We start from the raw sequence: 19,605 nt of genomic DNA, 5'->3' as shown, positions 1-19,605 counted from the left end.
GTCCCTCTGCAGGCACACTGCAACCCCAGGACCCTCTGAGCATCCCGCTAGTTTCAACCTTAACTAAAAATGTCTGAGCCTTTAATTGGTGTAAGACATTCTCTTTGTGTAATTTATACATAGTGTAATAGTTTTATGATAGGCTTTAATAAGTAAGTTCACATAGTTTCAGTGTTCCCAAGGAAGCCGTACACACCAGATTACCAGTTTCACCTCAGATCACCACTCTGTTTAATATACAGCACTTAGATATGCTTATAGTGAAAACCAATAAAAGTAAACAAGTAAAAGTTTATTTAAGAAAGTACAGAGATTTGAGAAGTAGCAAGTCAAAGTATTGGAAACAAATGGTTACATGTCAAATAAAATTATAATACATGTTCTACAGCCTAGATTTAATTAGCCAGATACTTTCCTGTCTAATGAAGTTTAGCTCCCCAAAGTCTTTGCAGTGTTTTCAAGCCAGGTTGGCTGTGACCTTCCTTTCATAAGACAGAACACATTGACAATTCATCTCCTCAGTGAAGGATCCCAGATGTACCTCAGTACTCCAGGTTATACCCTAAAAATCCATTGTCTTTACCCGTAAACAAGATGCTCCCTGGCTGTTTTTGTTTTTTCCTGCAGGTCGCCTCTCATGTGAATTCATAATCTCTTCATTAGCATCAGGCTCAGTAAGACACTTTGAGACATTGACTACACAATGACCAGCCAGAGAGATGAGGGTCTACTACTCGCTCCCTGAACAGAACCTGTGTATCACCTTCTGGTGACCTGTCAGCTCACATAATTTAAGGACATAGTTTTCAGTATGAATGCATAAGTCCTTAAATATTATCTGTACATACATTTCACAATGATCATGATAACTAGTAAGCTACTGGGTCTTGGTAGACATCTTACATGCCGCTCTTTATGAACTATTTTATAGATACCAGATCCAGGGAACCCCTGTAAACCCCTATGTACATACCCTTTATTCCTTCTGCCAGTTTGCACCACCGGGTGTCTGGGTCACAGAGATCTCCAGCACATGTAGCTCAGGTTGATCATACAGCTTTGTTTCCTGCACATTATAGATAGGTGCGTAAGAAGCTGGTCATCCTGTTTCTCTAGTGTGATTTGGTGGTCTGTAGCAGACACGAATTAATTCCCCATCTTGTGCATTATCTGTCAGGATGTTAATCCATAAGCATTCAAGATGATTTTCCTCTGAGTTATCAGTGACATGGAAGCAAGCAATGCTATTTTGGACATAAAGGGCTGCTTCGCTTCCCCTTTTGCCACTAGATCCTTCCTAAATAAGTTATAACCATTGATTGTAACATTCCAAAAGTGTGAGTCATCCCACTAGGTTTCAGTAATACCAACTAGATCAAATTTATGCTCACAAACGACCAATTCCAGTTCTTGTTTGTTACCCAGGCTTCTAGCAATGGCACAGTCAAAGAACTTTTCTTCATGTCCCTTGATTAAGTTCGTTCTCAACATCTCAATTTTGTGCTAAATGACGGCTCATATCTTCCCTCATTTCACCCTCCCTTTTGTTATTAGTTTAACTCCCTCTAGTACACTAGTCAGCCTGTCCCTGAGGGGATTGGTTCCCCGTCCACTGAGGTGGAAGCCATCCAAACTTTTTTTGAAACTGTTTGTTGCCCCCAAACCTGGCACTTATTTATACAGAAAACTTTTACTTTTTTGTCAGTGGCTGGAAAGAGTGGGATTTAGATGGGCATTGACATCAATGCAAGGGGTAGAGCTTATCCTTAGCTATCCACTAATCTCTTATCCATCCAGCAATCTCAATATGACATTTGTTGGGGTCAACATATCATGCGTGCCCCTAAGGCCTGAATACTTCATTCTTGGAGAAATGGGTTTTGTAACATCAGTAAGTAATGAAGAATAAAAAAAAAAAATTGAGGGCAAATTTAATTGCAAAAAAGTTCATTCTGCCACCATAGAACTTAGAAGTAGAGATTGGGTCACAGGCCTAAATCTGTTTAAAAAAAAAAACAAACCTAGCATTTAAATTAATGGATGAGTAGAAAAAAAAATCATGAAACTTTGTTTTGCCTTCTGGGAATGTGTGATGAACCAGCTAATGTACATTCCTTTCCTGGAGCAATATTTTACTGCTGTTACTTCTGTGGGGCTAAATCCTCAAAGGAGTGGTTTTCAAAGGCACTAGCGTAGTTAGGGGCCTAGTCCATGGCAGTGCCTGACGGTGATGATGAAAATCTCCCCTGTAATACTAAGGGTTTCTCAGGGAGTCTCCTGGAATCTGGCTCTATCTCCCGGAGGCTACTGAAGCCAATCCGGGAGATTTTAGCCCACTTAAAGTCCAGTGGTGCAGCAGGGCTAAGGCAGGCCCCTGCCTCTGGCCCCGCACCACTACCAGAACCAGCCAACGCATCCCTGCAGCCCCAGGGAGTGGAGAGGGTACAGGGAGTCTCTGCATACTGCCCCTGCCTGCAAGCACCGCCCCCAACAGTCTCCATTGGTCGGGAACTGTGGCCAATGGGAGCTGCGGGGGCAGTGCTTGTAGGCAGGGGCAGCACTAAGAGCCCCCTGCCGCCCCTCCCCCGGGAAGTGCTGGCTGCTTTCACAAGCGGTGTGGGGCCAGGGCAGGCAGGGAGCCTGCCTTAGCTCTGTTGCGCTGGCAACTAGAAGCCACCCGATGTAAGCACCGCCTGGCTGGAGCCCGCACCCCTCACCCCCTCCTGCACCCATATTCCCTATCAGAGACCCCATCCCCTGCCTCAGCCCTGAACCCCCTCCCACACCCAGACTCCCTCCCAGAGCCTGCACTCTGCACCCCCTCCTGCATGCCAATCCCCTGCCCCAGCCCTGAGCCCCTCCTGCACCCAGACGCCCTCCTAGAGCCTGCACCCTGCACCCCCTCCTGTACCCAGGGTGCTCAGCTCGGAGCCAGCTCCTACACTCCGAACCCCTCAGCCCCAGCCCAGAGCCAAAACCGCTCCCGCAACCCAACCCCCTACCCCAGCATGGTGAAAGTGAGGGAGGAATGGGGGATAGAGTGAGCAGGACAGGGCCTCGGAGAAGGGGCGGGGCAGGGATGGGGCCTTGGAGAAGGGGCGGGGCAGGGCCGCAGAGCAAAGGTGTTTGGGTTTGTGTGATTAGATAGTTGGCAACCCTAGTAATACTTCGGCCCTGATGCTGCAATAATCTCTACACAAGTGGTCTCCTCTCCCCAAAAACACACACACACACCTTTGTCCAAAATCCCAGTGATCCCTATGGATTTGTCCAGTGCTCATTGTAGTATTCTGGCCTCATTTTTCATTCAGTCCTCTGATCAAACTTCCAATGACAATAGTAGGAGTTCTGCCCAAGTAAGGACAGAAGCTCTGAGTTGGCAAAACAGTTAAGCACGTGCTTTGCTGAATTGGGGCCCAACTGGATAAGTGTTGCAAGATTCACCATTTTGGATTTGTGCATCTATATGATCTATTATTTTCTTGGTCGTAACCTAACTTTCTTCCCTCTAATCATAGAAAAAATATATAAATTATACATTGAAAAAAACAAATAATTAGATTCAAATTATCTCCCCCACAAAAGCATAGCTCTTCATTATCCTTATAAAGCACTGCATAATACTCTCAAAAAGGTAATACAACAACCCAAACTGCATTAACCATCTGGAAACATTGGCTTGAATCTAAATAACAGGCTATTGAACTGAAAGGCATAAATGTTAACAATATCAGAAAGAATCCTAAGGTGTAAATACAATAATGAATGTCAGAATTAAAAAGGGCCCCCACATCAGTGCAAAACCTAAAGATCCATGCTATTTGGACCAGATTTATAGGAGAAAACAATTCCTTAATGAACCTTAATCCTATTAACAGCATTGTCAGCTTCGGTTTGTCATTGAAAAGATGTTTTCATCTATGAGAGGTATGATTTGTTGACAACTTTTGCCTCTCCACAGTAGTCAGCATATCACCTATTTCCAAGATAAGATTTGTCTTTACTGCATGTTTTTAATACAGTGAACTGGATTCAGCTTAATAATTTATTTTTTACCCAACACTGGCTTGACCTCAGTTGAATATTTCTTACCCACATACATGGTCCTGTTGAAGTCTCAAATTTGTAGGATTAGGCCTCAAAAAGAAGGTGAAAATAAGAGATATCTCATGAGTTGCATTTAAAAAGCTTATCTGGGGAAAGTTCCTGTTATCCTAACTAAGGTTATGACCTCCAAAATTGTGTATTAAATAGTGTGTCATTTGAAACGTCATCTATATGGGACTGTTAGGCTAGTCTGAGCAATTGATATAAATGTACAGCTAACCTGAGATATTTTATCAGCCAAGGTAATTCGAAAATCAACCATGAAATGCCAGTAACAATAGGAAATTATTTTAAAGATGATCAACAATGAAAACAAAATTAGGTCTACTATTGTTTCTTTATGATGTATTCAGAGAGCCTTTTTTTTTTTTTTTTTTTTTTTTGAAAGAGGCTGAATGAGAAGTTGCTGCTTGTTACTTACTTTAGAAAGACAGGCCTTGTCTCTTGGTTTTCTTCGAAGACTTAATGGATGACTGGAGAACTGTGAGGACTATGTTATTAGAGAAAGCATGCAAGGTGAAACCTTGATAATGTGTGAGGGGAAGTGATTCTTATTCAAACTGTTTAAAATGTTGTTGTCTGACACCTATCTAATTCAATGGACTGAATAAGAGTTTGAAGAAAGCTCTTTTGGTAAAAATTCTATAGCTTCCCACTTCAATTGAAGGATGAGAAAGTTCCAGATTTATATGTCTGGCTCCTCTAAGAAAGACTTTGAGCAAAATAGAGAAGATGGGACTTGGCTTTCCTAATATTTATAAGGTAAAACAACAAAATTAAAGCACCTAGCATGATGAGACCCCAGTCCTGGTTGGGGGGTTCTGGGTGCTAAGATATAAATATTTAATAATAATGATGATGCACTTTGGGACTGCATGCACAGAGGAGCCAAGAAACATAGAGGTGATTGCCCCTCTCTGCACAGAAAAAGAAAGCATAATGGTAAGGGAACTAATCAGTAATCAGCAAAGCATTCTCTGCGAGATATGGGAAGAGCACAGCTCTCTGCCTTAAACATTGCATTTGGAGACCTGATTCATCTCTACCTAACTTCAGTGTTATGCTGGTGTAATAGTGGAATAACAGTGTGGATTCAATACCTTGACTGGTAAGCTTTGTTATATCTGTAGATATGTTTCTGTGTTCTGCCTACTGTGATTTGTCTAAAAAAAATAGATTGAAAATTCAAAGACATTGGTGAGACTAACATTTTAATTTTAAATTATACCAAATCTGATGCTAAAAAAATTTGTGCATGGGACCTATCTCTGAATTTGACACCTGAGCAGCACCTGAGATGTCAATTTTCAATGTTAAGTTCCAGGATTTGATTTATAGCTGTTAGTTAGACAGAGATGGTATTGCATTATTATTTTTAATAAGTCAAAGCTAGGGATAGAATCCAGCATACTGAGTCCTGTGCTAAATCAAGAGATAGCCACAGCTTTGCTTCTGTTGGACTTCTGTATCAGATAGGGTTTGTTTTTAAATGTAGGCCTAGACTGTGTTTTGCTTTACACCAGTGTAAATCAAACTAACATGATTATCTTTTTGTCATAGTGGTACCTAGTGGCTCAACTGAGATCCCATTGCACTGAGCTGCACTGTACAGACATACAGTAAGAGACTATCTCTACCCTGCAAAGTTCTCAGTCTAAATAGATGAGAGACAGAGTGGGAAAGGATAATGGAGATGAGATGACAACCTGCTCAAGATTAGTGGTAGAGCTGGGAATAGAGCCTGGGTGTCCTGAGTCCCAGTCCAGTGTCTTATTCACTGGCATCTCTAGCACTACCAACGGCAAAAGTCTTCATGAAGTCTGGATTTACACTGTCGTAACTGGGATCAAAATATGGTTTGGAGTCATCATCATCCATCCCCCTTATCCACTGGTGCAAGGTGCACCTTGTCTCCTTACTTCCTTATATCTAACCCCTCCCCCGCCCCAAAAAAGGGGCCATTCTTTCTCTGTTTAGCAGTCAGTTTCTCTCCACTTTGTAATAAAATCAGAATGTGCCCTGTTCTTCATCTCTCTCTGGGAGTATAATCTATGCTCCGAAAAGTCAACTGGTTTATTTTCACCTTGGACGGTGCTGCTTCTTGGTTCCCACCAGAGGTGAAAGTAAGCCTGGCTTCCCCGGGGGCAATTTAAAGGGCCTGGGGCTCCCAGCCCTTTAAATCGCCTCCAGAGCCCCACTGCTATTTAAAGGGCCCAGGGCTTTAAAGGCTCCGGCAGCTATTTAAAGGGCCCGGGGCTTTAAAGGCTCCCCTGCTTCTACCGCCCCGGCCCTTTAAATAGCCCCCAGAGCCCTGGGCTGCTGCTGCTACCCTAGTGGGGGGGGCACTTACCTTACAGGGTGGGCTGGGGGTGGCTCTGACCCCCTCAACCCCGCCCCTGCCACCCTAGGCCCCGCCCCTTCCGGAGGCCAGAGCTGGCCCCAGTGTACCGATAAGTCTTACTTTCACCCCTGGTTCTCACCTGTGTTGTGCTAATGAATGCCCAATAATAAGACCGTGGAATGGAATTCTTAGCTCTGATTTTTTTGTGTTTATCTCTTGCACATTTAAAGCCCAGACTGGCATACTTAAATCAGTAGCTCTACATCTCACTGCTTATTGTGCCCAGGTCATTTGGAGGTGGCTAGAAAATCTGCTTTCTTGTTGCCTTACCAAAAAAAAAAAAAAAGCCAGGTAAGGGGGAGAAGATGACATCTCTCTAGCTGTACATGAATGGCTTATAGCTTCTTTAAAAAGAAGGTATGAGATGGCAGTGAGGAACCAGGTGGAAAAATTGCAGGAAAAATTTAGGAGATCTGGGCAAAATGTCAGAATGAAATGGTCAAGGGAGAGGGAAAGAATTGTGGGACTTTGTCAGTTTCTTGAATTTTTGTCATGAATATTTTTAGAAGTGAAATGTAAATTCCCCCCCCCCCCGCAGCTTTTATGTAAGACTTTGCAAAACACCATCTGGTCTGCAGTTGAAATGTACAGTATAATCTAATCTCCCCACTTTCACTGTCCATTGACATTGCTGTGACAGATTCCTGGTTGCTGTAAAGAGTCTCAGTCATTGCCATTTGAAGGAAAAAGTTTACAGATATCATCATCCATATAACGGGCTCATTATAAAATAATGCACTTACATTCTCCTTTTTTTAAAAAAATAGTTAAAAAAGGAATACATTCTCCTCTTACAATGCATGAGGAACAAAAGAAGCATATAATTATATACAGCCTCATAATCCCTAAATACTTTTTTGTATTTTGGAGCCAGACTATCACTGACTCAATTTAATAACTGCACTATTCTGAAAATAAGCGATTTGCTAAACGTTACGCTGCATGCTACATAATCCCTTTCTGCCTCATAGATATTGTCAAAGCACAGAGAGAAACTTTCCTGAGGAGAATTTGGAACACTGAGTTTTCAGAGAACTGTCTGTACAAAACATATACTGTACTTTCTTAAAAGGCCAAATCCTTTGTCTGCAGGCCCTGACCTAGTAGAACAGATGTAGCTCCACTGTAGAAAGAGGAGTACGATTTGGGGATTCCATGCAGGCTCCACACACCAGTTGTGCACCATGGAGCTCTACAGGGGTGGGAGGTGGGATCTTTCTCCATTGCGAAGGGAGTTTGTGGGGAGAAGGGCTAGTGGATCCATAAAGCTGCTAGGCATTCTTCTCCACAAAAGTGGGAGTGCACTGCGCACAGTGTAACTGCCATCCTGAGGCTACAGCAGTGCCATAGTGCCTAGGGTTGCAGAATTGCTTCCCCTCAGTGCACCATGGCAATCCCAGCACACAGCCACAGGCCCTCATGAAGTCAGATTTTGCAGGCGACTTTCATTGTAGGTGCAGATTCACTCTAATTGGAATTGCCATCTGCCCATTGCAAAGCCCTGAAACAACCCTGAATTCTGTTCAGTGTCACCGTATCCAAATACTGTTGTACATTAGGCACAGGCAAATCACATGATAAAATGATAAATCTAAATGTGGTCTGTTGCTTAATGATATTGAGGAGATCGTTTGGCTCCTGTATGGATTAGTCTGTGATCTTTCATCCCTTTGGCTTTGATTTTAAATAGAGTTGATCAGACTGAATGGTTAGACTAGATGATTGCTAATTACACTGATGTATAAGGTCCACAATCAGGGCTCTGGCTTAGAGCAGATGCTGCTTTAAAGGAACTAGGCTAAGGCAAAACGGTGGCTAATGTACTCTATACTCTCAGAAGTGCACGTCCTCAAGCAAGTGTTGAAAAGCACTTGCAGAATCACGTAGAAAGTAGAGTGTGATTCATCAGTAGACCACAAGCCTTCAAGTAACATTATGCTTTCCTCAATGAAAAATAATATTTAAGTCTGTGCTTTCCTCAGCAATGAAAACGATATTTCCACCTATCTACCTTGGGATTTTATACTGGTACCTATTTATAGTGTCTGAGCACCTTCCATTTAAAATCATTAACAATAATTTGCTGGCTGGGATTGGTGGGTTTTGGTATAAATGTATTACAAAGGATATTTTAATGTTTTTTCCAGCAGGCTCTGAAATGAATTTGATATTAAGGCCAGGACTTTCAAAATGGGGTGCTAAAGGTGGCCACCTAATTCTGTATATAGGCACCTGAATGATAGAACTGATTTTTTTTTAAGTGTTGGGAACCAGCTAGCTCCCACTGAAAATTTTGGTCTGATTTTCTAATAGAACAAATCCCTTATTATGTCTATCAGGCTTACGCAAATCAATAAAATCCAGATATCTAAACTAAATTTCCATTAAACAGTCAAAGTAGGAGAACTGGAACTGGAACTCTGAGAAGCTGCCTCGAAAGGAAGGTTGAGGTTTATATTCTTCTTAGTTTACCATTGGTAGTCTGTTCCCTACTAGAATTCTTAGCATGATTAGCAGTCCAGGATCTTCAGTCCTGGGATTTTGGTTCAACCCCATCATCGACCATGGTAGTGGTGGGCCAAGTGAGTACCGTGCATGTATGGATTTAATATACAGTAATTCATTATGTAGTAGTGTTAATATATTTATTGCTACAGTTCTAAAGGTTGGGAAATCTATGGCTGACTGGTTAATGTGAGTTTGTCTAATTTGTAGGATAACTTTTGTTATCTGAAGTCCACCCTCATCCACCTGTACTACTGGCTGGGAAGAACCTCAAGAAGAGAAACTCCTTTTGTAGCAAAAGTTTCCTTATTAATGCATTGTTAACTGTATAAAGAATATTTATTATAATATTGTTGCTGTCTTCAACAGATTAAGAGGTAGCAAATCCTATTCCTATTGTTTCTTGCAAGCATCTTGATATTATTTGCATCATATTAACTCTGGTATTGCCCAGGCTATTTTAACAGCATATGAAAAAAATCAGATTTGAGGTAAACAAAGCTATCAAATATACTGTCACGTGGAAACCTGTAACAGTAAATAATGATTAAGCAGTCGGGTAAGCCAATCTGACCTCCCTTGCTATAGAACTGAGACTGAATGTCCATTGCACATGTGCATTCTTGCATTCATTCTTACATTGATTCATTCATACAGTCATTCGGATACCAGAACCCTCTCATTCTCTGAAACACCTCCTGCTGACTGCATTACTGCTTATTCAGATTGGGCCTTAGCCACTGTCATGCTTCATTTTGGAGATATAATGAGGCATTAATGCTTATCTTTGATGTGTGAACTGTGTCAAAATATCCTGCTTTTATGAATGCTGGACCCATCAGAATTCACCATAAAATTTAAACAAAATGGCCATTGTTTGAAAAATTGACATAGTCCCATTGGCAGGGCTTTTCAGCAAGCAAGCAGAAAACAAGCGTGTATAGTATTTGCTGCATTTTGCTCCCTTTAATTGCTTAACTAGTTCCTTCCCTTGCCTCTCGTTTGCATTCTCAGACTCATGCCCAACTTCCATCCTCTCTTTTGTTGTCTAAGTCCTCCCATTACTTCACTTAACAATGCTGCAGCTAGTGCTTTGATTATGCACAATACAACCCCTCACTTTCAGCATGTCATAGACAGACGCTGACTGGAGACCTACATATAGTTTCTGTTTTGTATGTTTGGTTTAAGGAAGATGGAGAAGAATTTGTCCAGTTATTTTATCCTATAAAGAATCTCATACCACACTCGTCACTGTAGTATGTGAGCACCTTCTCATGCTAACACACTTTTTTGAGGAGCCTTTGGTGGAAGAAGTTTTGTTCTTAAGGCTTGTTTACCCATGGAGTAGTTCCTGATTAACTCCATGTATGGACATTCTTATTCCAGCATAAGAGTACCGTGTTCCTGTTTAGCAAACACTTAAATTCCACGTGTTGACAATCCCTAAAATTCCTTATTAGCCACCAGATTCCTTTTAAAGTTAGTTAATAAATGGGGCCTTTCAGAAATTAGCACTCACTACATATTATTTACACTAATACTCCGACACACCACTCTAGCAATGAGAAGGGTTTTGAAAGTGGGTATAAATGTAATTTGCTCCCATGTTAAGACCCTTTATGTTGTTAGAGAGACGTAAAAGGGTCTTAGTGTAAAACTGAACAGGGCCAAATTCCAAACCCTCCTACACCAAATAACGAACATTGCCTTCAGGTAGCACTACCTTCTTTTTAAGGTTGCAGAATAGTTTCCATTCTATTGCACTGTTTTCATATGCTTCTGTCTTCCAGAACTTTTGCCATTTGAACTGAAATGATATATATCTTTATGGTGATTTTTTTGTACAATTTAAGCAGAACCTCTTTAACCTACTTTTCGGTGAATAGAATATTTTAAAAAGCAACAAAAATCTTCCCATTGTCAATAAATTCTAGCCACATGGGAAGAGAAGGGATTTAAAAATACTTTGTGGAACTAATAAGATATACTGAACATCACCTCAATCACATTCTTGTGTGCTTAGATACTTTCTCCCAGATCTCTATTGTATTTTGGCTACTTAGATTGTAAACTCTACAAGACCTCTCTTCTCACATGCTTGTAAAGTACCTAGCACAATTTTAGCTGCTATATAAATTATCCGTGGGCACTAGCTAGGGGTTATGGAATAGTGGTAGATAGCTGAGGCTTAGGACAGGAGAGTCTTGATCATGACCCATAGGCCTGTTCCTTCCATTGTATTTCAACAGAACAAAGTACGTGTACAGTGTGAGAGTTTGCTCTCCAAACCACCCTTTAATACAAAAGATGGTTAATCAATGAAGTAGTTCAATTAAAACCAGGCACTGTTACCTGGGGTTATCTGAACCCAAAGCTATGCTAACTAATCTCTGTTTTCCAGATGGGGGACAAAGCACCCTCATCCGATAAATGATTGGTACATATAAGAATGCTTCCACTGGAAAAAAAAAAACCCTTGTTTTGACTGAGTACAAAATACACATCAAAAATAGCAGTAGTCTAGAGAGCAGCGCAGAGATAGCTACCCAAAGTCTGAGGTGCTGTCAAGTGGCGGCAGCAGGTCTCCAGTGGCCAGCCGTCGTCCTTGCCACTGGGGACATTGATGTCAGTCAGTTTGCTCATAGAAAATCCAAACTTCTCCAAAATGCACACTCTTAACTAATCTTTTTTAAGTAGCTCAAAACAAAGCATAACTCAAAGTAACTTCTAATAGACTAACAATTTCCCTAGCAACAGCAAAAAAATTCCTCATAATTTCTACTTATCAGCAAAGAAACTTTCAGCTAAAAATTTACAAATACAGGCACCTAGACCAAGGTCAGCTATTCTTGTTATAACTGCAGCTGTGCAGATGTTTTTGTTCTGTCTGCCAAGGCTAAATTCTTCTTGACTATGTGGTGTTCCTGTTTCCAGCTTATGATTGCTGGGTATACAAGGTGGCTGCGGTAATATCTAGGCAGAGGTGAAAGTAAGCTGGTATAGTCCGGGACAGCGTACCGGCAAGAGCCAGCATGCCAGACCGGACCGGCTTCCCCAGGCTGGCGCTTTAAAGGGCCTGGGGCTCCCCACAGCGGCTGGAGCCCCTGGCCGTTTAAAGCGCCACCGGAGCCCTGCCACCACTACCCCAGGGGCTCTGGCAGGGCGCTCGGGCAGTGCTTTACCCCTGGGGTAGTGGTGGCAGGGCTCCAGTGGCGCTTTAAAGGGCCTGGAGCTCCAGCCGCTGCAGGGAGCCCGAGGCCCTTTAAAGCACCACCCGAACCCCGCAGCAGCCGGAGCCCTGGGGCCCTTTAAATCACAGGGCTCACAGCAGGGCTCCAGTGGTGATTTAAAGGGCCAGGGGCTCTGCTGCGGTAGTGGCGGCCGGCATCCGGGGCCCTTTAAACTGCCCCTGAGCCCTGGGGCTCCCAGCTGCCTCTGCAGTTGGTAGCTCTGGGGGTGATTTAAAGGCCTCGGGGCTCCCAGCCACAGCCGGAGCCCTGGGGCCTTTAAATCTTGATTTAAAGGGCCCGGGTATTTAAAGGCCCCACCTCTTCTGGTCAAGGCCATGACCCCTTGCTCAGGACTCTGGAGTACCGGTAAGTTCTTTAAGTTACTTTCGCCCCTGTATCCGTGTTATGTTAAGTCCAGTTCTCTTGTAACCGGACCATTAGCCTGGTATTATAAATAGAACACTGTTTGACTCTAGGCATAATATATGTAATTTAGTAGCTCAGATTCACGCTTTTTAAAATAATTGCTGATTATTTTACTTCTCTGTATTAAGCTTACTCCCCATATTTTGATTTAGTGGAAACATAAGAACAGCCATACTAGGTCAGACCAAAGGTCCATCTAGCTCAGTGCTTTTCAAACTTTTTTTCTGGTAACCCAGTTAAAGAAAATTGTTGATGCCCACAACCCAACAGAGCAGGGGATGTTTGAGCCCCTCCCATACCCCAGGGATGGGGCAGAGGTTTGGGGTGCAGGGGTGAGGGCTGTGGGGTGGGGCTGGAAGTGAGGGGTTCAGGGTTTTGGAGGAGGCTCTGGGCTGGGGCAGGGGGTTGGGTGCAGGAGGGGGTCAGGGCTCTGGGCTTGGGGTGCAGGCTCTGGGGTGGGGCCGGGGATGAGGGGTTTGGGGTGCAGGAACGGGTTCTGGGTTTGGGGGGGCTCAGGGCTGGGGCAAGGGATTGGGGCACGAGGTTGGGGTGCAGGCTTACCTCAGGCGGCTCCCAGTCAGTGGTGCAGTGGGGGTGCTAAGGCAGGCTTCCTGCCTTTCCTGGCACCACAGACTGCACTGTGCCCCAGAAGCGGCCAGTGCCAGCAGGCACAGTCCCCCCTGCTCCCATTGGCTGGGAAGTGGGGAGCTGGTGCTAGGGGTGGGGGCAGCACGCAGATCCCCCGTGGACCCCCAACTAGGAGCCGGACCTGCTGCTGGCTGCTTCCAGGGTGAAGCACGATGTTGGAACAGGTAGGGACTAGCCTGCCTTAGCCGGGCAGCACCGCTGATGAGACTTTTAACGACCCAGTCGGTGCTGTTGACCAGAGCGGCCGTGACCCAGTGCTTTGCGTTCCGCTCTGGTCTAGCCCAGTATCCTGTATTCCAACAGTGGCCAATGCCAGGTGTCCCAGAGGGAATGAACAGAACAGATAAACATCAAGTGATCCATCCCCTGTTGCCCATTCCCAGCTTCTGGCAAACAGAGGCTAGGGACACCATCTCTGCCCATCCTGGCTAATAGCAACTGATGGACCTATCCTCCATTAATTTATCTAGGTCTTTTTTGAACATTGTTATAGTCTTGGCCTTCACAACATCCTCTGGCAAAGAGTTCTACAGTTTGACTGTGCATTGTGTGAAGAAATACTTCCAATATATCTTTTTTGAGAAGGGGCAACCACATCTGCATGCAGAATTCAATATGTAGGTGTACCATGGATTTATATAGAGGCAATATGATATTTTCTGTCTTATTATCTATCCCTTTCTTAATGATGCCCAACATTCTGTTTGCTTTTTTGACTGCCCCTGCACATCGAGTGGGTGTTTCCAGAGAACTATCCACAATGACTCCACGATCTCTTTCTTGAGTGGTAACAGCTAATTTAGCCCACATCATTTATTTGTATATTTGGGATTATGCTTTCCAATGTGCATTACTTTGCATTTATCAATATTGAATTTCATCTGCTATTTTGTCGCCTAGTCACCCAGTTTTGAGAGATCCTTTAGTAGCTCTTTGCAGTCTGCTTAGAACTATCTTGAGTAGTTTTGTATCTGCAAATTTTGCCACTTCACTGTTTACCCCTTTTTCCAGATCATCTATGAATATGTTGAATAGGGCTGGGCCCAGTACAGACTCCTGAGGGACACCAATATTTACCTCTCTCGATTCTGAAAACTGACCATTTATTCCTAACCTTTGTTTCCTATCTTTTAACCAGTTACCAGTCCATGAGAGGACCCTCCCTCTTATCCCATGACTGCTTACTTTGCTTGAGAGCCTTTGGTGAGGGACCTTGTTAAAGGCTTTCTGAAAATCTAAGTACACTATATCCACAGGATCCCCCTTGTCCACATGCTTGTTGACCTCCTCAAAGAATTGCAGTAGATTGGTGAGGCATGATTTCCCTTTACAGAAACCATGTTGACTCTTCCTCAACAAGTTATGTTAATCTATGTGTCTAACAATTTTGTTCTTTATTATAGTTTCAACCAGTTTGCCTGGTACTGACGTCTGATTTACTGGCCTGTAATTGCCGGGATCACCTCTGCAGCCCTTTTAAAAAATTGGCGTTACATTACCTCCAGTCATTTGGTACAGAAGCTAATTTAAATGTTAGGTTACATACTACAGTTAGTAGTTCTGCAATTTCACATTTGAGTTCCTTCAGAACTCTTGAGAGAATACCATCTGGTCCTGGTGACTAATTACTGTTTAGTTTATCAATTTGTTCCTCTAATGACACCTCAATCTGGGACAGTTCCTCAGATTTGTCCCCTAAAAAGAGTGGCTCAGGTTTGGGAATCTCCCTCGCATCCTCTACCGTGAAGACTGATGCAAAGAATTCATGTAGTTTCTCCACAATGGCCTTATCGTCCTTGAATGCTCCTTTAGCATCTCGATCGTCCAGTGGCCCCACTGTTTGTTTAGCAGGCTTCCTGCTTCTGATGTACTTAAAAAAATTTTTGCTATTACTTTTTGAGTCTTTGGCTAGCTGTTCTTCAAATTCTTTTTTAGTCTTCCTAATTATATTTTTACACTTCATTTGCCAGAGATTATGCTCCTTTCTATTTCCCTCACTAGGATTTAACTTCTGCATTTTAAAGGATGCCTTTTTTGCCTCTCCCTGCTTCTTTTACTTCGTTGTTTAGCCACTGTGGCTCTTTTTTGGTTCTTTGTTTTTTAATTTGAGGTATACATTTAAGTTGAGCCTCTATTATGGTGTCTTTAAAAAGTTTCCATGAATCTTGCAGGGATTTTACTTTTGGTGCTGTACTTTTTAATTTCTGTTTAACTAACCTCCTCATTTTTGTGTCATTACCCTTTCTGAAATTAAATGCTACAGTGTTGGGCCGCTGTGGTGTTTTCCCCACCACAGGGATGTTAAATTTAATTATATTATGGTCACTATTGCCAAGGGGTCCAGCTATATTCACCTCTTGGAGTGATCATGTGCTCCACTTAGGACTAAATCAAGAATTGCCTCTCCTCTGGTGGGTTCCAGGACTAGCTGGTCCAAGAGTCAGTCATTTAAGGTGTCAAGAAACTTTATCTCTGCATCCCATCTTGAGGTGACATGTACCCAGTCCACATGGGGATAGTTGAAATCCCCAATTTTTATTGAGTTTTTTTTTTTTTTATTTTAATAGCCTCTCTAATCTCCCTGAGCATTTCACAGTCACTATCACCATCCTGGTCAGGTGGTCAGTAATATATCCCTACTGTGATATTCTTATTATATGAGCATGGAATTATTATTCATAAAGATTCTATGGTACAGTTTGGTTCATTTAAGATTTTTTATTTCATTTGATTCTATGCTTACTTTCACATATAGTGCCACTCCCCCACCAGCACGACTTGTTCTGCCCTTCTGATATATTTTGTACCCTAGTATGACTGTGTCCCACTGATTATCCTTCTTCCACCAAGTTTCTGTAATGCCTATTATATCAATATCCTCATTTAATACAAGGCACTCTAGTTTACCCATCTTATTATTTAGACTTCTAGCATTGGCATATAAGCACTTAAAAATGTGTCCCTTTTTAGCTGTCTGCCATTACATGACGTAACTGAATGAGACTTTTTTCATTGGACTGTTTCTCATCAGATCCTACCTGTATTTTATCATCTTCCATCCTCTCCTTACTAGGACACAGGGAATATCCATTTATAGATGCTCCCCCTAAGGGATATCTCTGTCTGAACCACGTGCTCCTCCGCACCTGTCGATTTTCCCCAGAGAATTGATTGTATGGTAACTGCAGATATCGTTTACAGCTTGGAAAGAAACAGATCAGAAAAAATGACTTACTGAGTTTCTAATTTGGGGGTAGGGATGTGGCAGCCCAGCATAACATTACAATGGTCAAATTTAAACGGGCAATCCCCACCCTCAGCCCAACCACTGCCACTATTCCTTTGATCGGAGGCCTTTTCCAACGGTCCGAAGAAATCCATTTTTTTCCAGCTTTCACTTACACTGCGCAGACTGATACATTGGCTTTGTTTTCAGGATCTAATAGATATTCTGTCAGCGTTCCGACAAAAAAAACAACAGCAGCACAATTTCGCTAAAGCTAATGCCTTCTGGACCACCTGTACAATCAACTTCTTAGCCTCAAAAACATTGCTTCATGTCATCTGTAGGTCACAGCTGAAAGAATAAGCTTCCAGAAGTGAGTTTATACTGCAGATTAGCTCCGGGAGTTGCAACAGGTTGATTTTAATGTTGTTGTTCGTTGTTTATGTAGCTAGATCACACACACAGAGTACCAACTTGTCACCACAATTAATAGTGATGACCAAGATTTTCAAAAGTGTCAAGTGATTCTGAGTACCTCCATTTTTGGCAGTGTTGTTTGAAACACCCTAAAGGAACCTGATTTTCAGAGGACATGTGCTCACCACTTTCTGAAAATCAGACCTCTTAATGGTTTCCCAGGCTGGGCACCCAAATTCACTTGTTGTGTCTAAAAATCTCCTTCAATAGCTGATAGATCAGGTTCTATATTAGCAAAGGCAGTGTGCTGTCATAATGGAATGGACTATATTTGTTTTTCTCACAGAGTGAAATGGATGAGAACCAGATACAAATGGCTGGTGATGATGTGGATTTACCAGAAGACCTTCAGAAAATGGTGGCAGAAGATCAAGTAGAAGAAGAAGACAAGGAGTCTATCCTTGGACAGTTACAGAACATTCAGAATATGGATATAGACACTATTAAAGAAAAAGCTCAAGCCACTTTCACTGAAATAAAGCAAGCAGCTGAACAGAAATGTTGTGTCATGTAAAAGAGAAACCAGGGCTTGAGTTTTTTGCAAACCATATGAATTTAATACTGTATCATGGGAGTTGCTGCACAAGCAAAATTGATGGAATGCCATATAGTTCCAAAGCAGTATGTGTACATATGAGAGAGCGAGAGAGAGACTTCTAAACCTCCAGATTTAAATCAATGTAGGAGATGTACCTGCTTAAATCACACTAACCTAGAGCTGGTCAGCATTTTTCAAACAAAAATTTTTTTTTCCATGAAAAAATGGCATTTTCAAAAACAACATTTTTCATGAAAAATTGTCAAATTATTTTTTGCAAAGAGTGCTGCCTTTTCTCCAGAATTTTTTATTGAAAAGATCAAAAAGCGTATCAGAATGGTTTTCAATTTTTTAACCAGAAATTGGGTCTTTGGTAAATGAAAAATGTCCATAATCACTGTGATATTGTTTTCAGAAAAAATAAATCATGAAAAAAATGTTAAAAATGAAAATTGGGTCCGTTTCAAACACTTCAGAACAAAAATAATGTTGAAATTTTGACATATTTTGCAAAACTAGACTTCCCTTTTTTGACCAGCTCTATGCTAAGCATAAAAAAAAAAATCCTGAAATGTATAACACTGCATCCTAAGACAAATGCTTTATGGATTTAGAACTTGCAGTAGATGCTGCACAATCGCACGGCTCTGAGTGAATATAGTGATTTTTGTGGTGAGTCAAAGATAGGTGGCTAGCACTAGAGCCAGGAATAATGAATAATGCAAACTTCCTCCAATTACTTTAACTGCTCCTCAGTCCTGAACTACAACACAAACTTATTCTTACAGTAGTGGGTCTCTCCTGGACTGCCATTTGTGCCAAATGATGTGGGTTTCTGATGTTGATAAATATCCAGCATAGGCTAAACTGAGAGAACCAAATTTATTTTATTTAATACTTATTCTACAGGTGAAAGATGCTGTAGAAATGCAAAGTATTATCATTGTTATTAGATCCCAGATCTCCAGAAGTGACAGGTGAGTATTTTTAAATTCATGGTGTCACCTTGTACTCCTGCAGTTATCTTTGTTGTGCGTCTTATACTATATACACATGTGGTGTGTTAGCAGTGAATCTGATTGAAGTCTGGGATTTGCGCAACTTGAATAGAAGCTTTGTTTCTTTTTCAGCTGTTGATTTTTTTTTCTCTCCACTATTTCTCATGCTTTTCTGTAACTCTAAATTACAATTATTAGCCACTGTAGAATATATTTTACTTCTCATGAAATGTGCTATTTATAAATCTCAGAACAAAGAACCAGCGAGATCAGGAAAGAAGAACCAGTGCACTTGTTAGACACAAATATTTATCTTATCTGCAGTTTTAAAGGTATTTAGAGTGGGCTAAATCCTAAATTCCTTACTCAAGACAAGAGTCTGATCAGCTACACCAGTGTCAATTCTAAATAATTCCACTGACTTTCTTCTCATTTACACTGCTGTGACAGCAGAATCTGGCCTTTAGGTTTTAGTCTTGACTCAAGTAAAACTTTCAATGTCAACCAGAGACTTGCCTGAGTAAAGCCGAAGTAAACACCAAGAGCCTGATTTCTCCTTTCACTTACCCTGATATAAAGTGGGAGTGACCGTAGCATAAATGGGAAGAATTAGGTCCTGAATAAGGACTTTGGGATTCGGTCCTGTAATCAGGTGAACACTAAGATAGGATAATTTGATTGGTTTAGCCCTTTTCATCCCAAAAGTTCTCAAAGCACAAAGGTATGCAATGACCAGCTTCCCGCTGAGACAAGCTTGGCACAGCCTCTACTGGCAGACATGAGGCATTTTTTTTTCTGAGAGCCTATAATAAGAGACATTAAATTAGGGACTATGAGATAACTTGTCGATAGCTAGTAAAAGAGCGTAGTCTTGTGGTTAAGGCAGTGAACTGGGACTCAAGATCAGATTCAGTGCCTGGTTCTGTCACAGACTTCCTGTGTGCCCTTCAGCAAATTATGTACTCTTTCTCTGCTGGAGTTCTCCACCTGTAACACAGAGGTAATAACACTTCTCTGTTGTAAGAATACACTAATTAATGCTCAAT

The 19,605-nt window shown here is 41.9% G+C and overlaps 1 protein-coding gene across 1 annotated transcript in view; it reads left to right on the top strand.

Moving 5' to 3' along the window:
- Positions 1-17,537, top strand: part of CPLX4 (complexin 4) — a gene marked incomplete at both ends in the record, with an annotated part of 32,582 nt that extends 15,045 nt beyond the window's left edge. Inside the window, one exon of the mRNA XM_084628786.1 lies at positions 17,310-17,537. Within this exon, the coding sequence (XP_084484912.1) occupies positions 17,310-17,537 (228 nt within the window). The remainder of the gene's footprint in view (positions 1-17,309) is intronic.
- Between the last annotated feature and the right edge of the window lie 2,068 nt (positions 17,538-19,605).

The sequence above is a fragment of the Lepidochelys olivacea genome (assembly GCF_965140295.1).
Source record: "Lepidochelys olivacea isolate rLepOli2 genome assembly, chromosome: 5".
Lineage (NCBI taxonomy): Eukaryota > Metazoa > Chordata > Testudines > Cheloniidae > Lepidochelys > Lepidochelys olivacea.
This window is presented reverse-complemented; position numbering and strand designations above follow the sequence as displayed.